The 20814-nt window shown below is 47.2% G+C and overlaps 2 protein-coding genes across 3 annotated transcripts in view; one reads left to right on the plus strand and one right to left on the minus strand.

Annotated features, from left to right (window-relative positions):
• mipol1 (mirror-image polydactyly 1) overlaps window positions 1-4778 on the plus strand; it is a 46086-nt gene extending 41308 nt beyond the window's left edge. For both annotated transcript variants that reach the window (XM_085258017.1, XM_085258018.1), the window contains exons 13-14: window positions 2055-2228; window positions 4495-4778. In XM_085258017.1, coding sequence (XP_085114143.1) covers window positions 2055-2228; window positions 4495-4561 — 241 coding nt within the window. In that variant the 3' untranslated portion in view covers window positions 4562-4778. The remainder of the gene's footprint in view (window positions 1-2054; window positions 2229-4494) is intronic.
• A 1804-nt stretch (window positions 4779-6582) lies between these two features.
• Window positions 6583-12045, minus strand: LOC146551678 (uncharacterized). Its single transcript, XM_085258257.1, has 4 exons — window positions 11614-12045; window positions 11013-11354; window positions 9859-10934; window positions 6583-6706 (listed from the first exon to the last, which is right to left on the minus strand). Exons 1-4 carry the CDS (start codon window positions 12016-12018, stop codon window positions 6583-6585), a joined length of 1947 nt encoding a protein of 648 aa, XP_085114383.1. The 5' UTR covers window positions 12019-12045.
• Between the last annotated feature and the right edge of the window lie 8769 nt (window positions 12046-20814).

A 20814-nucleotide genomic window follows, 5' to 3' on the forward strand; every position in this document is an offset into this window, starting at 1 on the left:
CACATCTTATATCTCGTATGAAAATATATCGATATTTTTTAAAAAACTCGATATATCGCCCAGCCCTAGTATGCATTGTATTCCTGTTTTCCTTTCATTCAGTTTTATGGATTTATATGAGCTGTGCTGAACCACAAATTGAAGTTTTAGGACGTCCTGCTCCAACATGGAAAACGTTTCAGCAGAATTGAAGCGGTCGAGTGTGATGAAGTGAGAAAATATCAGATGCAGCACGAGGATCAGAAAACTGCTGAAGGTCCTGACGACGATGCTGTTGGTTCCTCTCTTCTGTTTTTAAAGTGTTCTGTTTCTAATTTGGTCTGAACTTTGACCTCTGACCAGTGATGGGGATAACAGCGTTACTTTTTTCAGTAACGAGTAATCTAATTACCATTCCTATCGTTACAACGCCGTTACCGTTACTAACAACAAAATGCGGTCGCGTTACTATTTTTCACCAAACAGACGGTTGAAGCTGTGTTCAGTTTATTGCAGCTTATATCAGCTGCAGGAAGTAGCTGTAAGTAATCTGGACGCTGCAGCTTTAAGCAGCTGCGCACTCCCGCGGACCGCGATCACGATCACTGTCTAGCACAACACCTGGAGCTCAGGAGGCAAAACAATCGCATGAGTGCTGCTGTTTGACTGAGGAAGAATAAAGTAGTTGTGGTAAACAATCACATGACCAAGATGACAAAGCAACAAGGTGACGTATACCAGTTTAGAAACGGTGTTGATGGGCCAGTAAAACCAGAGTCGTGATAAACAATTTATACGCCTGTTTTTCCTGAATAGCTTCATGTTTACTGTCTAAGGACAGCAGCGAGACCTCTCTGCTCAAACAAAACAAAAAAACAGCCCGTTCATGTTGGTGGAACAATGCACCATGTCAACCAATCAAAAAATGATATGGCAACATGACGTTTGTTGTTTAGGAACAGGAGGAAGATTTAGGAGTGACGGAGAGAGAGAGAGAGAGTGGAAAAAGAGAGAGCGAGATGTGAGAGATTTGTGACGTTTAGCGTGTTTGGAGTGGCACAAATAATTTGTCTTATTAAATGCAGAACAGCTGATTGTTCTGTAAACAGTTTAAGTGGTTAAAAAAAAAAGGGTAAAAGGTAAATGGCTGCAAATAACTTTGTTTGCAAAACTTGTGCATAGATTTTAAAACTGACAAATATTTGCATTTAAAGTTATGAAATATGATTCAATAAACATGTTTGTGGTTGTTACAGTAAAAAATAACTTTTTCTACTCAGATTTTATGTTTTTTGTCTGATTCTAGATCAATGTTGTTAATACAGTTTGTCAGAATGAAAACATGACTGTAAATTCAGACACGTGAGGTTGTGCTGAAAAGGATGAGACCAAACACGGCAAATAAACAGTTTTTAAAGGTGAAATGTGGAGGAAACATCAAAGTGGTTAAAATGGCCAATTATACCCTGGACCTCAGAGGGTTAAACGTTTATTTTAAGTAACACAATAGTTACTTTTCAAGTAATTAAATACCTTTAGAATCTTGTAACTCAGTTACTTTTTTGAAGAAGAACCTAGTAACTATAATTAATTACTTAAAGTAACTTGGCCAACAGTGCCTCTGACCTGTCTGTTTACCTTTAAGTAACCTAGCACCTATCGATATCCCACCGATCGATTATTTATCAGCTGCTTCGCGCTGACGATCACAGCAGCTTTAAAGCCGTCTGAAGCTCAATAATCAATAATAATCAATAATACCTGTTGATGTGCTGCAGCTCACGTCACACTGCCGCCTCTGAATCATTTTTATTTAAGTGCTTTTTAAATAAACTGCTGGTCGACGTCTGTTTCCCTCAGTGTTTACAGTTGGATGTGTGAATGTGTGGAAGCTCACTGGTTCTTCATCACTTTTTTACCTGTTAGCCAGTTTGTTTTATTTATTTATTATAAAGAATCGTTTTCATATTTTTAAGTTTCTGAAAATATAAAATAAATATATAATAAACCCATTTTTTCCCAGCATGCACTCTGACTGTCAGTTTAACAGGAACGTCCTCCTCTTCCCCTCTCAGATCTCAGGACTTAGCCCCGCCCTCCCAGCCCTCGTTGCGAGCTGATAGCGTCTCTCCTGAGGCCCCACCCCTGATGGATAAGCTGCAGCAGCTGATGAAGGAGAAGCAGAGCGTGGAGGCGGAGCTTCAGCGCTGCCAGGAGGCAGAGCGAGAGGCCACTGAGCAAGTGCGCAGGTCAGAGCCTTCACTTCCTGTTTGTTGCGTTCTCTGTTCTGATTGGCTGCTGCTGCTGAAGCCATGTATAATATTTTTGTATGTTCTGCTGCAATCGCCATGACAACAGAAACACTCTGATGTCACGCTAAGTCATCAATCAGCTCAGAGTCTACAGGAGAACAGAAAACGGGAGAACCCCCACCCACCCCCCCCACCGTGTGTGACATGCCACCACGTTGTGGGGGCACACAACATTAGGTACGTGGTCCTAATGTTGTGGCGACTGGTGTTTCGGTTCTGCTCATGAAGCTGCCGCCGTGCCGCAGACGCAGCGCGTCGTTGTGTCTGTATCAGAGTGAATCTAACAGTTCTTCAAATTAATCGAATCTGATTTTTTAAGGTTTGGGAGACGTGAACATCAGTTTTACCCATTTGGTGCATAACAGTAGCTTAATGTTAGAGCACTCCTCCTCTTCATCGCACAGTAATCACACGCTGCTGCTCAGAAGAAGAACAAAAACAGAGGAATGAAACTCGAGAGAATCTGCAGCGTAGCTTCAGCCCAGTTTCAGGTCCAGAGGGCCGATTTTACTGCAGACTGAACCGAGCTTTAAAGACCTGCAACGGCTGAGAGTCTCTGCAGACTGTGGGAGAGGATTTTTATGATGACAGGAACCAAACTCGGACCTCTGCGGTTCGGCCCGGCAAGCCTGAAGAAGTTTTTCTGCATGAAGATGTCCCTCAGCTCTGACGATGGCGAGGTCTTCTCCTCGAGCGTTCAGAGCCGTGCCCGGCTTATTTCTCATGATTTTAGAAACCGTGTCTCTAAAATCATTCGAAATGACGGGTGGAGACTCCAGTGGTGGCGTTTCATGGTGAGCTGACGGTGTCAATCACGTTTGACGCAGAGGAAAGGTTTACCTAAAGAATGTCCATCAAACAAAATAAACTTTCTTTTGTTTGATGTCGTCACAGAGAACTGTGCGGACAGCCTGCCAGTGGTGAGCTCTGAAACATGGCTTTATGTATTATTAATAATGATTACTGAACTGCCTCGCAGCTGTCAGGAAACATCAGGTGAGCTGCTGTTTGTGGCCCACAGGTGTGACGGGCAGGTACTGAACCCTCAGAGCTTGCTGGGACAGGTCGGCAAGAATGATGACGCTTTCAGGCTCCCGGCGAGTCTCCTTGTTCACATCACAAATAAAAGTTCGTAGGACCCTGAAATCCGCTGCGGTTTAAATTAGCAGCAACATCTGAGTAGCTGTTCTTCAGCCTGAGGAGATTTTATCTCTGCGCTGCTCTTCATCAACGGCAGGAGCACGTGACTCTGAGCCGAGAGCCTGAAACAGGCTGACGATCCGAGCTGATCGATCGGGAAATAACTGTGCCTGAGGGTCAGAGGTCAGACGAGGTCCTAACTCAGCCGTGAGACTCCTAGAGAGAGCCAGATGTTTGATTTCTCCTGACAGATGTTATCCAGGTGCAAACCTTGTCACCTGTTCATTGGCTCACTGATCTCTTGTGCAGGTGATCAATAAGCTGGTTCTCTGGACAGTCCGGCGAGAGCACAGTGACCGATCGGTGAAGTTGCCTCGGAAAGTCTCACAGACTCCGGGAGGCGTTCAAAGACCGGTTAAGCATGTGGGACTAAGGAGATTTGGTGTGATGATTCATATTCAGCAGACGAGGGTGTGCGAGTGTCTGCGGCGAGCCGATGAGGAGAATTAATCCGTCAGATTCCTGCTCCTGCAGGATGGCGCTCCGACGCCGGATAACGTGACTTCTTCTTCTGCTGCGGCGCGGCGGCTCATCAGTTGAAGATGAAGGGATGAGATTCATGATGAAAACAGCTTAAGTCGTCCGTCTGCGTCCCGCACTGTCCTCCTGGGCTCAAACCCGTGGCTTTCCGCTCTAATTTGGCTGCCAGCGGGGGGGCGCATGGCGCTGAAGAGCCTCCCAAGTTTCTGAACAGCGGAGAGGAATATTTGCTCTGGGTGGGGGTGGGGGGTATTACAGAGGGAAGTTTAATTTGATTTAGAGAGAGTGAGAGTGAGCGAGCATCGCCGACTGCTGGAAAGTCATTCAGGTCGCTCCCCCCCCACACACACATTTCATCTTCCTCTCACTTTCCTCATCATTTCCTTCCGTTAGTCAGAGAACTGAGGTCACAGCATCAGAGCAGTGGCCACAGAGGATCACCGCCATCATCATCACCGAGCTCTTACAAACCTCGTCAGAACATCAGAGTTCAGCGTCACTAACGGGAAATCTTTCTCCTCAGGTTGGAGCGTCTGGTCGAGGTGCTGAGGAAGAAAGTTGGAACAGGAAGTGTCCGCGCTGTCATCTGAGCGGCCGGATGTCCTGATCAGTGAAGACAGCAGCAGCTCAGTGACGATGATGATGTTTCCTTCTCGTCGTCTTAGCTTCGGCTCTAAAACCCAAAAAAGCTTCAAACTTTCCGGAATCATGAATGAAATTTTTCTCTCAATCAAACGTTTTTGTTGTTCTGACATTTTAAAATCAATCAAATGTTTTTTGTTGTTTAATAAAACAGTGATGCCGTGACTTCTGTTTCCTGATGGTTTATTGGTCGATTGGTTGATTGTGGAGTTTCAGAGAGCCCCGCCCCTCCCCCAGGGTCTTTAATTGGAGATCAGTGTCTTTTAGTTCTTGTGTTGATTTAAGGTTCTTCTTAAATTCGCCTGTTTTAAACTGAATCTCTGCTCGGTTTCATTTCTGAGGATCACCGTGACAACCGCGATGAAGCCGCTCTGACTTCGTGTTCCCAAAACTTCTAATTAAAATTTAACTTTGACAAGTTTCCTGGCTCGGTCACATGGCGCCCTGAGCACGCTCTTCTTCTTCTGTCACGCCATCAAGGTTCAAGGTTCTTTTTTGCCCTTTGTGCATAAACCAGCAGTCAAGGGTGAGTGCAGAGAGCTCGGCCACAGTAAGCATGTAGACACCCGCTTTACAAGAGGGGCGGCGGTTTATACACAGGAGTAATTATATTACACTACTTCAGTATTCTGAGCTCTCCTGGCCGAGGAGGCGTCCTGCTCCGCCCCGCACCATCACCCCGCCTCCACCAAACCTGGCACAGTGCAGTCGGACCAGTACCGTTCCTGGCAACCACCAAACCCAGAGTTTGATCGGTCGTCCCAGAGAGCACTGCTCTAGAGTACAGTGGCGCCGTGCTTTGCTCCGCTGTGTGCCTTGTAGGGATGGGTATCGTTTAGGTTTTATCCGATACCGGTGCCAAATCGGTACTTTTGAAACTGTGCCGGTGCTTAAACGGTGCTCAAACCGGTGCTTAAAGAATGGAGAACACAAACTTTGTCCAAAAACCTCTCATGTTCAGCTGTTTATTTGTAAAAAGATAACAATGTTAGCATTTTCTGCAGCTATAGGGGATTTATGGTATCACTCTTGGCTGGAAGCAGTGCTTAAACAATGGAAAAAACACAAACTTTGTCCTAAACCTCTCATGTTTAACTGTTTTCCACTTTTTCTTTGGTCATTTTAGCCTTTTGGGCCAGGGTGAAGGGAGCATCTGCCATCAAACAAGAAGACAGCCGCATGTCGCTATGATGATGTTTGCTAGTTCACCTTACATGCATTAATGTAATAACGTGGTTAGCCTACTCAATGTAAATTACACATGAACAACATTAAGCTACTCACACAGAGAAGAACGGCTGCTGCTGCATCATCATCCGTCATCATTTCTGCTACACTGGCAGGGCTAGGGGCCAGGACTCTCCTCTTCGTGTTTTTGGGGGATGTTGCATAACAGGCAACCCACCCGCGGTAGATGCGCTCGGTGTGAGGTCTCGCAGCAAGCTATCAAATACGGCGCATTTCTGGGCTTTTAAAAAAATCGCTATGCGTCGCCAGGTGTTTCATCGGATTCAAGGTGTTACCTCCTTTGACAGTATCACAGTATCAGCTTAAAGCACTTGTTGCAGGCTGCTGAGTTTGCATATTTTGCTGTGAAGTACAGCCAGACTTTTGACCGCTTCGCCTTGGGCATTTTTAATCTGTAGCTCTGCTCTAAAAGAAAGTACATACCTGGGCCCGCCTACTATCCTCGGAAACGTAAAATGATTGGCTAGAAGTGTATCACAGCTCAGGAAAAAAAAGCACCGAAATAAAGCACCGAAATGTGCGCTGCTTTTCGGTCTGGTTACTACTGTTTATGTCAGAACCGGTGCCATCATGGCACCGGACACCGGTACCCATCCCTAGTGCCTTGCGTTGATGTGAGGCTTGGCTGCAGCTGGTCGCCGTGGAAACCCATTCCGTGAAACTCTGCACGCTGTTTTTGAGCTAATCTGAAGGCCACGTGAAGTTTGGAGGACTGTAGCGATTAACTCTCCAGAAAGTCAAGACCTCTGAGCACCGTGATCCTCAGCCTCTGCTGACCTGCTGATTTCACGTGGCCGAGCTCGTCGTGCCTGAGCTGCTGTCGTTCCCAGTCACTTTCACTAACTCTGGAATATTTAGCAGTGAGGAGATTTCACGACGGGACTCGCTGCACAGGAGATAGTGTTCCGATACGATCCACCAGTGTAAACTCTGATTGACAGACGTGTGCAGGGATTTGTGTGCACGTGTGCGTGCTCCGATCCACACACAAACACGTGAGCAGTCTGAGCTCATGTCAAACGATTTTACAAACGTGTACGTGCAAACATGAACAAATACTGAGTTCAGGTTCATGCGTTGGATCGTTTTCACGTTCAAACACTTTCTTGTACGCACCTCACCCGGGAGGCCCTCAGGAGGCATCCTTGTCAGATGCCCAAACCACCTCAGCTGGCTCTTTTGTATGTGGAGGAGCAGCGGCTCTACTCTGAGCCCCTCCTGGGTGGATGAACTCCTCACCCCATCTCTAAGGCTACGTTCACTCTGCAGGTCTTAATGCTCAATTCCGATTTTTTGATCAAATCCGATTTTTTTTGTCTGCTCGTTCACACTACAAATAAAATGCGACAGCAAACGCGCTCTAGTTCAATTCAATTCAATTCAATTTTATTTATATAGCGCCAAATCACAACATAAGTCGCCTCAAGGCGCTTCATAGATATAAAGAAAAACCCAAGAATCATATGACCCCCTATGAGCAAGCACTTTGGCGACAGTGGGAAGGAAAAACTCCCTTTTAACAGGAAGAAACCTCCGGCAGAACCAGGCTCAGGGAGGGGCGGCCATCTGCTACGACCGGTTGGGGTGAGAGAAGGAAGACAGGATAAAAGACATGCTGTGGAAGAGAGACAGAGGTTAATAACAGATATGATTCAATGCAGAGAGGTCTGTTAATACATAGTGAGTGAGAAAGGTGACTGGAAAGGAAAAACTCAATGCATCATGGGAATCCCCCGGCAACCTACGTCTATTGCAGCATAACTAAGGGAGGATTCAGGGTCACCTGGTCCAGCCCTAACTATATGCTTTAGCAAAAAGGAAAGTTTTAAGCCTAATCTTAAAAGTAGAGATAGTGTCTGTCTCCTGAATCCAAACTGGAAGCTGGTTCCACAGAAGAGGGGCCTGAAAACTGAAGGCTCTCCCTCCCATTCTACTTTTAAATACTCTAGGAACAACAAGTAGGCCTGCAGAGCAAGAGCGAAGTGCTCTAATAGGGTGATATGGTACTACAAGGTCATTAAGCTAAGATGGGCCCTGATTATTTAAGACCTTGTATGTGAGGAGCAGGATTTTGAATTCAATTCTGGATTTAACAGGAAGCCAATGAAGGGAAGCCAAAACAGGAGAAATCTGCTCTCTCTTTCTAGTCCCTGTCAGGACTCTTGCTGCAGCATTTTGGATTAGCTGAAGGCTTTTCAGGGAGTTTTTTGGACATCCTGATAATAATGAATTACAGTAGTCCAGCCTGGAAGTAATAAATGCATGAACTAGTTTTTCAGCGTCACTCTGAGACAGGATATTTCTAATTTTAGAGATGTTGCGCAAATGGAAGAACGCAGTCTTACATATTTGTTTAATATGTGCGTTGAAAGACATGTCCTGGTCAAAAATGACTCCAAGGTTCCTCACAGTGTTACTGGAGGCCAAGGTAATGCCATCCAGAGTAAGAATCTGGTTAGATACCATATTTCTAAGATTTTCAGGGCCGAGTACAATAACCTCAGTTTTATCTGAATTAAGAAGCAGAAAGTTAGCGGCCATCCAGGTCTTTGTCTTTAAGACATTCCTGCAGTTTAACTAATTGGTGTGTGTTATCTGGCTTCATGGACAGATAGAGCTGGGTGTCATCTGCATAGCAGTGAAAATGTATGCTATGTCTTCTAATGATGCTGCCTAAGGGAAGCACGTATAATGTAAACAGAATTGGTCCTAGCACTGAACCCTGTGGAACTCCATAATTAACCTCAGTGTGTGAAGAGGACTCTCCATTTACATGCACAAATTGGAGTCTATTAGATAGATATGATACAAACCACTGCAGTGCAGTACCTGTAATACCTACAGCATGTTCTAATCGCTCTAATAGGATATTATGGTCAACAGTATCAAATGCTGCACTAAGGTCTAGCAGGACAAGCACAGAGATGAGTCCACTGTCAGAGGCCATAAGAAGATCATTTGTAACCTTCACTAAAGCTGTTTCTGTGCTCTAGTGTGAACACTCAAAGCGGCCGCATGCGCAAAAGAAGACGTCACACACAGCGCGCTCTGTTTAGACCCAGAGCAAACAATATTGTTTGACTGATGGCCCTTAATATAAAGACTTCGGACTTTACGTTTCCCAATTTTTGCTTTAAGTTATTTTGTTATTTACATAATAATGTAAATAACCTAATAATGATCCTTAATTCTGTTTTAGAGCAACGGTGCTTCAAAGGATAGTTGCAGATTTCTGTCAGAATCTGCAGATTATGCAGTACAAATAAAATGTTCACGTTTCTCCAACGTTGTCTTCCCAACAGTTGTACTGGACGGACAGGAAGCGTTCGTGATGTCTTCTTCGGCGCTGATAATTGGCGTCTGTCATGTGTCAGTGACGTAAAAGACAGATTTAATGCGACATGACCATCAAACAGCAGTCACTTTCTAAAACATCGGATATGTATCGGATTCAGTAACACACACGAAAGTGACCCAGATCGGATTTGTGCCGTTCACACTGTCACTGTCACGGCTGGCGGAGGGAGCCGTGTGGTGTGGAGGAAAAGGAGGACCCAAGATGCAGCGAACTGATGACAGAGTGATGTTTATTTACAAGGTGGTGGTGGTGGCAAAAACAGGCAACTCAACATGAGCAATTACAAACCTAAACTGGGAGAAACTAAAGACAAACCTGAGACCATACAAAAGGGGTGCGGGGCAGAGAGACGCAGAGACAGGAACGAAACACCATAGAATGCAGAGCTACACGGAGGAACGCAGTGATACATGGATGAACGCAGACGAGCCGACGAGGAGCACAGGCAGACACCAACTATAAATACACACACCAGGTAATGAGGAAATGGCACACAGGAGGGGACACAGCTGGAACTTAATGGGCATAACGAGACACAGACCTACAAAGTAAAACAGGAAATCTAGAACCCGAACCGGACACAAGGGGGGAGGACACAGAATAACTAGAACAGAGGGAAATAGTCACAAAACACAAAACGCTGGGTCAATGACCCAGGACCATGACAGTACCCCCCCTCCAAGGGCTGGCTCCAGACAGCCCAAAACAAAAACAGACGACCAACCCAGGGCGGGCGGCGGGGGCCCAGGACGGAGGGACCAACACCGAACAAAACAAGCTCCAGCGGACCGAGGGAATTGTCCAAAACAAAAACACACATGCTGGAGTACTAGGACAAAACACAGTTCAGGAGGCCGGCCCAGAGGCTCACAGCTCAGAAGTCCAGGACAGTTTATCTTCTGAGGCCGGCCACGTCGGCGACACAGCTCCGAAAGCCGACCGAGTGGAAGGCAGCGGTGGCGGAGCGGAGGCAGTTCAGGGGGCCGACCGTGCACACGGCAGCGGCGGCGACGAGGAAACCGTTCAGGCGGCCGACCGTGCGGACAGCAACGGCGGTGACGAGGAAACAGTTCAGGCGGCCGACCGTGCGGACAGCAACGGCGGCGTCTAGGAGGTCGTCCATAGTGACGATGACGCTCCACCAGCGGCCTGGCAGATGACCGCCGATGTCGAGGCAGCAGTTTGGGACCCGAAGGTGGCGTGGCCGTCGCAGCACCAGACGAGACCGAAGCAGAGGCTGGACCAGACGAGGCAGCTGATGAGGATGCTGAAGCAGAGGCCGGACCAGGCGAAGCTGAAGCAGAAGCCGGACCAGGCGATGCTGACGAGGATGCTGGAGCCGGGCCAGGCGATGCTGAAGACACGAAGGCTGGAGCCGGACCAGGCGAGGATGAAGCAGAAGCAGAGGCTGGACCAGACGAGACTGAAGCAGAAGCAGAGGCTGGGCCAGGCGTGGGTGAAGACACAGAGGCCGCAGCTGGCGAGGATGGAGACACAGAGGCTGCAGCTGGTGGCGATGATGGGTCTTGGGGCTGGACGGGCTCCTCGGGCCCCCCAGCTGACGAGACAGGAGGCTGGACGGGCTCCTCGGGCCCCCCAGCAGGCGAAGCAGGAGGCTGGACGGGCTCCTCGGGCCCCCCAGCGAAAACAGTCTCTGGACCAGTGGGCACCGGGGCCCCTGGAACACACAGGTCAGAACCAGTAGGCGCACGGGCCTCTGGCAGGCACAGTTCAGAACCAGCAGGCGCACGGGCCTCTGGCAGGCACAGTTCAGAACCAGTAGGCACACGGGCCTCTGGCAGGTACGGGTCAGAACCAGCAGGCACACGGGCCTCTGGCAAACACAAGGCAGACTGCAGCTGCACAGAGCATTGACCCAGCTCGGGCAGCGACAGCCGGATACAGTCCTCAGCTGGCTTCTTAATCTCCAGGGGTCCAGAGTCGGCCGGGGGCTGGGACCCAGCCTCTGGGGAGGCCCTGGAGTGCGTCACAGTCTCTGGGCTGGCCAGCTGTTGCGGACTGACAACTGCGTTATGTGGTGTGTCTCTCTGCTTGACATGAACAGGTGAAATACAGTGCTTTTCCGGTTGGATGGACTCGACTTGTAATACAGGCGGAGCTGGTGAAGATGGTGGCTGAATAGGTGGCTGAGCTGATAATAAAGCTGATGAGTCCTCTTGCCAACAGAGCTATTGACTGAGCTATGGATTGTAACCAAGTGTCTAATAGGTCTGGCTGTGACTGTAATGGAGGTGGCGATTGAGTGGCTAACAGAGCTAGTGGCTGCTGGGCGGCTAACTGAGCTACCTGCTGGGCAGCTGGCTCAACAAACACAGCCCCGGAATAAACAGTCATTCGAGCTGGCGAAACAGACGGAGTGTCTTTTCCACTCACCACAGCCGGCAGTTCCGAAGTCCTACTCTCCGGCTGTGGGGCGACGCGCCGACGGCGCGATCGTCGCTTCCTCCCGGGCGAAACCTCCGGCGGGCCGGGCAAAACCTCCGGCGGGCCGGGCAAAACCTCCGGCGGGCCGGGCAAAATCTTCACCGCCGGGCTGGGTTGGGAAGCGGTAGCGGCTGGAGGGCGAAGGTACAGCTCATGAAGGAGGAAGTCCCGTGCCAGCGGGTGAAGTGAGTCTAGCAGCCAGGAGTGTGCAGAGAGTAGCTGCTGTAGCCTGGCTTCTACAGCGCGGTGGAACTCTTCTTCCTCCTGCTCGAGCCACAGGTTTACCAACCTTGCGACCGTGTCGGTTACCTCCTCCCGAAACTCCTGGGTAGGTGCGAATGCTGCTGGGTCCATGTTGGTCGGCTCGTACTGTCACGGCTGGCGGAGGGAGCCGTGTGGTGTGGAGGAAAAGGAGGACCCAAGATGCAGCGAACTGATGATAGAGTGATGTTTATTTACAAGGTGGTGGTGGTGGCAAAAACAGGCAACTCAACATGAGCAATTACAAACCTAAACTGGGAGAAACTAAAGACAAACCTGAGACCATACAAAAGGGGTGCGGGGCAGAGAGACGCAGAGACAGGAACGAAACACCATAGAATGCAGAGCTACACGGAGGAACGCAGTGATACATGGATGAACGCAGACGAGCCGACGAGGAGCACAGGCAGACACCAACTATAAATACACACACCAGGTAATGAGGAAATGGCACACAGGAGGGGACACAGCTGGAACTTAATGGGCATAACGAGACACAGACCTACAAAGTAAAACAGGAAATCTAGAACCCGAACCGGACACAAGGGGGGAGGACACAGAATAACTAGAACAGAGGGAAATAGTCACAAAACACAAAACGCTGGGTCAACGACCCAGGACCATGACAGTCACACCATGATCAGATATGGGTCGCAGAGGGTCACAAAAGTCGGATTGGATGCGCTTTTGCCTGCAGTGTGAACGTAGCCTAAGGGAGAGGCCAGCCACCCTTCGGAGGAAGGCCCCATCGTACCTTGTAGTACCATGTCACCCTATTAGAGCACTTCACTCTCACACTGCAGGCCTACTTGTTGTTCCTAGAGTATTTAAATGTAGAATGGGAGGGAGAGCCTTCAGTTTTCAGGCCCCTCTTCTGTGGAACCAGCTTCCAGTTTGGATTCAGGAGACAGACACTATCTCTACTTTTAAGATTAGGCTTAAAACTTTCCTTTTTGCTAAAGCATATAGTTAGGGCTGGACCAGGTGACCCTGAATCCTCCCTTAGTTATGCTGCAATAGACGTAGGCTGCTGGGGATTCCCATGATGCACTGGGTGTTTCTGCTTCACTCACTATGTGTTAATAGACCTCTCTGCTGAATCATATCTGTTGTTAGCCTCTGTCTCTCTTCCACAGCATGTCTTTATCCTGTCTTCCTTCTCTCACCCCAACCGGTCGCAGCATATGGCCCCGCCCCTCCCTGAGCCTGGTTCTGCCGGAGGTTTCTTCCTGTTAAAAGGGAGTTTTTGCTTCCCACTGTCGCCAAAGTGCTTGCTCATAGGGGGTCATATGATTCTTGGGTTTTTCTCTGTATGTATTATTATACGATCTACTGTACAATATAAAGCGCCTTGAGGCAACTGCTGTTGTGATTTGGCGCCATATAAATAACATTGAACTGAGTGCAGTTTTTCTCTTACTGTGCTCATGTTTTCTTTTATTGAGCTACGGTGCATGAAGCTGTTTGTCAGTCAGACTGGTTCTGTAACTGCAGAGTCGAGCTGACGACCAATCATACATGTGGGAGCGTTTAATAAAAAAGGAGGTTCTGATTTGGACTCAGGACTGAACAGCTGTGGGAGACGAGGCTCTTAGGTGGTCTGCAGACCTGCAGATGAAATCTGACAGCAGGCAATGAAGAACGAGGTAATGAAAAGCTGCTTCCATCAGACCCGCGGCACTCGTCTTCTGATTGTGATCTTCTGTGTCCGAAGACTTAGAATAGAATAGAATAGAATAATCCTTTAATTGTCCCACAAGGGGAAATTTGGTTGTAACAGCAGCAAGAAAAACACATACAAACAAACAGGACACAGAACAGAAACATACACAATTTTTAAACATATTTACATCAAGGACAATAGTTACCAAAAACAGAGTACTGTACAGTTATTAAATTAATAAGCCGCCCGACCGGAGATATCGCTAGCCCTGGGACGTCAGGCTAGCGATTTTGCGAGCCCTGCTGTGTGTTTGTTCCAGATTCTGCTATAATAACAGTAACAATAATAATAATCATCATTTACCTTATTTTACATTTACACTCATGAGTTAATACTTAGTTAACCAAACACACCAAATTTAAACTCATGGTTTAGTTACAGGGGAATGTGCCTGACCCACATGGAGTCCATGCAACTTTGGCTGAGAAGCCCCACACATGCAACATTGTCACTAGTGGTGTCCCATTGATTAATGCCCCACAACAACAGTGACATGTGGAACCTTGCTGTTAAAAAAAAAAATCAGTTTAAATAATAAATAAATTCATTGTTCACTGCAACTCACTCAATACAGTAAACTTCAGCTCCAATAAGAGTGGGTTATCCCACAGCGCTCATCAGAGAGTTGGGGGACAAACTGGTTTCAGTAAACATTGCTGTGTAGCGCCTCCTGAAGGCAGCAGTGAGAGCAGCAGTGTGCCTGGGGCTAATCCACCCCGGGCCGGTTTCCTGCAGGAAAACTTTCTGCAGAACTCATCAAAACTTTAGGGTTAGGGTAAGAAGGGGGGGGGGGGGGCTCCTGTAAACGGTGGAAACAGAAAAAGTGAACGTACAGCAAACGCCCCCCCCCCCCCCCCACACACACACACACACACAGTTGTTTTCATATCTTAGTGAGGACATCGAATGGACATACCCTAACCATCAAAAACAAATTCATAACCATAACCTAACCCAGTGGTTCCCAACTTTTTTCGCTGGGCCCCCCTTTGTTTTACAGAAAAATGTTCGCGCCCCCCCCCCGCGCGCGCACGCACGCACGCACTAACACATCCTCCAACCACATACACCCATATTTATTTTATTTATTTCACACCTCAAACATTTGGTAAACAATTAAGCAAATACAAGTAATCTGCAGGTAGTAAGAAAATAAACTACTAACTCGCTGCGTCCACACCTACACGGGTAGTTTTGAACACGCAGCTGTGTCGTCCACACGTAAACGGCGTTTCGAATCACCGAAAACTGAGATTTTTTTAAACTCATTTTTTGCGTTTCCGTGTGGACCAGGAATACAGAGTTCATTACCCAATGTCAAGTGCCTTTTTTCACGTCAGCTGTGCACCACGTTATTGCTTACATGAGAGGAATTGCAGAATAGCAGATAAACAGTATTTTGTCTCTGTCTGCAGGTTTTACAAATGTATTAAGGTTTTACATGTATTAAATGTATTAAGCCATTTACAAAGGCAGAGGCGTCACGCTGTGATTATTTTACTGTAGTTGTTTTTTTTATGTGTAATAATATTCAACATTGCATCAATACCTTTTTCAAAAAATGCCTCTCTGTGCAAAATGGGTTTAAAAACATAAACAGCTGTGGGATCCTGTTTGTCTGTGATTTAGACAGAGGGAACAAATCGTGGCAGGATCAGCCTGATGTTATTTGTAACCTGCTGTAACTTTACTGTATAAAGAGCTAAATGTCAGGAGTAGTTAGTCATTACAACAAGTGTTTGTGAACTAAAAATCAAGAATGTGGGATCCTGTTTGTCCGTGATTTGAACAGCCCAGCGCTGCTCCTGACCAATGTTGGTCAAGTTACTTGAAAAAAGTAATCAGTAACTAATTACTGATTACTTCCCCAAAAATGTAATCCCGTTACTTTACTGATGACTTATTTTTAAAAGTAATTAATTACTTAGTTACTTTTTAAAAACACGATTTACAACCTGAATAGGTGATAAAGCGATAGATCTTTCAGCCCAATTCTACTTTTTCTGCATAATCCATCATACACAATGTAATCAAATAGAAAAATCTCTTTTTAAAACTTGTGTTATTAGTTTTAATCTTTTAACTTTATGCATCAAGCAAAAATTAAATTATATGCAACATTCTCTGACTGGAAGAAATTTGTTTAACATTTAAACCTAATTTCTGCACATTCCAGCACATAATTTTGTGTGTGTGTGTGTGTTTACACTCAGTCTTTCAAATAAATGCAAGTAAAACACAGCAGAAAATAAATAAAATCAAAGACTAGCGGTCCTGTTGCTCTATTTTCACCTGTAAAGCAGGAGTTAGGTAGGCGGAGGTTTACCCTGGTGCAGGTGTGCCGCGGCGGTCAGTGGAAGAATCCGCGAGTTTCTCTGTGAGTTTCCCATTACGTCGTTGCGCACTCGGTGCTTGCTCGGAAGTTTAGGGGTTTTTTTCGCTGTAAAAAGAAGTTTTCTTCCCACGCACGATGGACGCTAATGTTTTTGTCACTTTTTATGGAATCAAACTCAAAGTAAGGTCAGTACTTCCACGCTTTAAACGCTGCACGCTCATACTCTCTCCCGCACTCGATATGTGATCCATTGTTGATCTGCACACAGCTGTTGTCACTGTCATGAGACATTCTCGCAAAAAAATCATGGTTTTAGTAACGCAGTAACGCAGCGTTCCTACGGGAAAGTAACGGTAATCTAATTACCGTTTTTGCAATAGTAATCCCTTACTTTACTCGTTACTTGAAAAAAGTAATCAGATTACTGGAACGCGTTACTGCCCATCTCTGCTCCTGACGCAGGGAAAACCAATCATGCAGGGAGACCTACCTCAGCACTTGTGCAGGTGAAGCCAAAGGGAAGATTTGCTTCACCATATTTTCTAGTCTTTGTCTTAGAATGAAGTTGGTTTGGAAACATATTCAACGATGCTTCATCTCCTGCTTTGCGTTTGTGTGGGCGTCCCGTGCTAGCAGTGTCCAAGCGTTGTTTTTTTTTCCCTTTTCATGCCGTGCCCCCCCCCCCTCCCCCCTACAATGGCTCTGCGCCCCCCTACGGGGCGGGCCCCACACTTTGGGAAGGTCTGACCTAACTGACTGTAACCCTGACACTGAACCTACATTTTGAGCTTCAAACTCGTGGGGACGAGCATTTTGTCCCCATAGGTGCTGATGGTCCCCACAAGTATAGTATAATTTTAAGTTTTGGTCCTCACAAAGATATGTAAACGTGGTACACACAAATGTGAGTCTGTAAGTCTTACAGACCGACATTACTCTGCCTGTGTCAGGGCACCTGATCCTTAGGGTGGACAACTGTTTAGGGTTTAAAAGCCACAGAGACGCGGTGTTTAGAGGAAAAAGTGTTTCAGCTGGCACGTACGGGATCACTGAGGGTTTTCACTCAGGCAGCACTTGTCCTTCTCTCCTGGATAAACACATTTACTCAGGGCCTTCTGGATGTGATGTTCTCCTGCTTCCCTGGCCGCTGTCTCTGTGGGGGCTGTGATCTGCTGGATGTTTAGTGTATGAGGTGTCAGACAAACCTGCCGTCTGAGGGACCCGTGAAGGACCAGTCTGTAATTTTATTCACACAAATCCAACTGATCCTTTTGTAAATAAAGTTTAAAGAGACAAATGTTCTTTTCTGTAAACGAGGAAACTACTTTGATGCAGCGGTTTCCAGTCAGTGGGTCATGACCCTCAGAGGGTTGCTGGATGAATCCAAGGGGCCAGGGAAGAAGAGAGGATCATTCATGATATTTACCTTAACGTGTGTGATTAAAATCAAGTTTCATGGAAGAAAAGTGGAAATAATTTGGGACAAATTTAAAAAAGGAGCTTTAAACTTTGGCAAAAAGATCCATGACCCCAATCTGACCTCGGAGATGATGACAAAATAGAAATAACAGAAATAATTGTTGATTTTAAATCGTAAGACATGTTCAGACTGAAGTGAGTCAGACAAACTTTAATACAGACATGGAGATACGGGGTTCCCACCTGACAGCAGTGTGTGGGGTGGAGGCCCCCCTCCCACCACTGCCTGGTTACCACAGTGACAGGAGACCACTCGTGGTCGTCTTGGGTGGTTTTAATCCGTCGGCCGTTAATCTGCTTGTTCTGAAGAAAGACTCAGTTTGTTGGAGCTCCAACTTCTGACGCCACCCGGGAGAGAGAGAGAGAGGGTGTGGGTGTGCATGTGTGTGAAAAAATTTAATTTTACTACTTTACTACTTGTGGGGAACAACAGTCCCATCCCCACAAGTTTGAAGGGATTATTAAAATGTAGTTTTAGTGTCAGGTTTACAGTTAGGTTAAGGTTGGGTTATGGTTATGTTTAGGCAGGGTTAGGCATTCAGTTTTGATGGTTAGGGGAAGCAGCTCGGGAAAGGGTTATGTCAATTTCCTATGTCCTCACTAAGACATGAAACGTGTGTGTGTGGTCTCGATCGCTCTCATCTCGTGTTAACTCAGTTCTCTGAGGTCCACCTCCCACAGAGAATCCTGCTCTCTGATTGGCTGTTGGCTCTCTAAACTCCCTTCCTGTTTGTGCGGCAAGTAGAAGTTGGGCGTGTGCTGCAGTTGAACTCGTCAGTAAAGTTTTGATTAGAAGCCTAGTCATCTCTGTGCTGATGCAGAGACTCTGGGTGGATGTGACTGATCAAAGTGTTTGTAGGTGAGGGTGTGGTTACAGCAGGGTGGAAGCACTCCACAGCACTCTAGCTCAAGGACTGCAGTTCACATACCGTTAGCCAAACGCCACACAGAGACCCTCTCACTCGGAGAAACCAATCGCAGAGCTCCAGGTGAAGCCATCACAGGTGTGCAGCAGAGAAGCACCAAATCTGCAGTTCCTCCTCCGTCCAGCAGAGGCTTCACTACTGAGTCGGTCTAGAGCAGGGGTGTCCAACTTCAGGCCTCAAGGGCCGGTGTCCTGCAGGTTTTAGATGTGTCCTTGATCCAACACAGCTGATTTAAATGGCTAAATGACCTCCTCAACATGTCTTGCAGTTCTCCAGAGGCCTGGCAATGAACGAATCATGTGATTCAGGTGTGTTGACCCTGGGTGATATCTAAAACCTGCAGGACACCGGCCCTCGAGGCCTGAAGTTGCCCACCCCTGGTCTAGAGGGTGAAGCGCAGACATTGTGACGTTATGTCTGCATCGCACACACACCTGCTGATCTGGAGGATCCAATCAAAATCCTTGATTTCAGCCCCTAAACCTGGAGCAGAGACTGGTTGGATGTTTGGGAACGGTAACCTCAGAGCAGCCATGCTATTGGTCAAATAAATGAAAACGCTCCAGCAGCACAAAGCCACAGCCACCTGGAAGTCTAAAAAGCCACGCCCCAACTGCAGATTTAAGGTTCGACTTTCCACCCTGCAGTTTTCTGATTGGTGGGTACTGTTTTAGGAAGATTTCTGTCAGCCAGTCAGGAACAAGCACAAAATGTCTGTGACTTCCTGCATCAACATGCGCCTCTGAAGCGGCCTGCAGCTCTGCTGCAGCAGCATGGTGATGCAACGATGAGCTGATGCACCTCTTCTTTCAGAATAAAAGCAGACGAGCCCGTTGCCACAGGTGCTTCTGTCTGTGATTGGCTCTGAGCTGGACCCCCACCGCACACCTCTGCAACCGCCTTACATCCAACTGTGCTGGTTGCAGCAACTTGTGATCAGCCAGTTTCCGTGTGGTGAGACTGTGGACGCCGTCTCTGCATCAGTCGTGTCACTGATCAAATTTATTGATCTAATATAACTGTCCAATCACTGAAATCATCAGTTCACCACTGATCGATCAATAACCAATCAATAGTTGGTTGCTGCTGGCCTGATGATCCACAACCATGTTCATGTTGTTATGTTTAGTTTATGGCGGTTGGGCCTCGGCCCCCTCTCACTGACTCGCGAGCAGTTTGAAGTTTTTACACGATCAATAACAGCTCGATCAGCTGAGTGTTTGAATATTCCAATCAGTGATAGAGATTACTGTTGATTGATCAGAGGAAGCTGATCTCATGTTTCAGCAGCTGAAACTTTGCTGCTCAGTGATCCGGTTTGAGCTGAACGACCATGAAATCTCTGCCAATTACCCCGTGCCTCCTCCCCCTCCCTCCATCATCTGTAACCCCCCCGCAGGACCACCAACCTCCCGGCTGATCCATATTAGGCCCTCAAAGCTCTAATAAACTTCCTCCGTATCGTTTTAATGGAGAGGCAGCTGCTCTCTCTCTCCCCGCTTTGATCGCCCTCGCCTCCTTTCTTCTTCTATGGTTTTGGAGGGGATTTCTTTGCTCTTTTCGTGGCCCGGCACAATTGTGTTATTGGAGATAATTAATTCTAATCCCCATCAAAAGGCATTAGTGGCCCCGGGGCCCCTGTTCGCGCTTTTCTAGCGGGCGAATGAAAGGCAAGGGGAAGAAAAGGGCCGAAGGCCGCCGCATTGTGGCCGCCATCTCCCTCCATAAGGCGTGAGTGGAGAGAAAAGGAGCGAGAGCTTTAGAGAAATGAGGCCGGGGGCCTCAGGGCCGGGCCCGCCGCCGCCGCCGGAGGGCCCCCCTCCACCCTGCCGAGAACATATGGCCCGTATTACAGCGAGGATTCCGCTCCATCAGGAGACGCGACGGCCTCAGTCTTCACCTCCATCATCACCTCCTCCCACAGTCCTCAGCCAGAGTCGCATCAGCGGACAGTCCGAGGATCAGCCCGAGAAAATAAAAGCCCCGACATCTGACCTCTGAAAAATAAACTTTTACTGTGAAATACCTGCAGAAGACCCACTAGTATTTCATTTCATTTCATTTAATGTAATTTTACTGCTTATTTTGCATCATCATGATTATTATTATAAATCTTTGTTTAGTGTTTTTATTGTGTTTGATTCTCGGGGATGAATACCGATGTTCAGTCTGAATGTTTGCTGTGTCGCCTCAGAGACGACACTCGCCGTTTTCATGTTTGAAATCAAGAGTTTTCAACGTGTTGTTTAAACTCACACATGCTTGGAACATGTTTAAAATCATTAATATTCACGTCACAGTCAGAGGACAGCTGCTCGCGTTTGTTTAAAGATTTATTGCCGATAATCGTTCAGTTTGAAACGATCAGCAGGACGACTTTTGCTCATAATTTTTGATTTATGCCACAAACACGGAAAAAACAAACA

This window comes from Mchenga conophoros, linkage group LG19, assembly GCF_057382185.1.
Source record: "Mchenga conophoros isolate Kocher_MC1m ecotype Shallow Benthic linkage group LG19, M_conophoros_male_GT1.1, whole genome shotgun sequence".
NCBI classification, from domain to species: domain Eukaryota; kingdom Metazoa; phylum Chordata; class Actinopteri; order Cichliformes; family Cichlidae; genus Mchenga; species Mchenga conophoros.

Bases quoted from the DNA above. Each gene is read 5' to 3' on its own strand.
- LOC146551678 (XM_085258257.1), bottom strand. From the start codon at position 12,018: ATGGACCCAGCAGCATTCGCACCTACCCAGGAGTTTCGGGAGGAGGTA. The intron at 10,935-11,012 runs GCCCGTGTGCCT...TGCCTGCCAGAG, and splicing joins CTGACCCGTACCTGCCAGAG to GCCCGTGCGCCTACTGGTTC. The intron at 6,707-9,858 runs GTTTTGTGTTTT...TAAATATTCCAG, and splicing joins TCCTGGGTCATTGACCCAGC to AGTTAGTGAAAGTGACTGGG.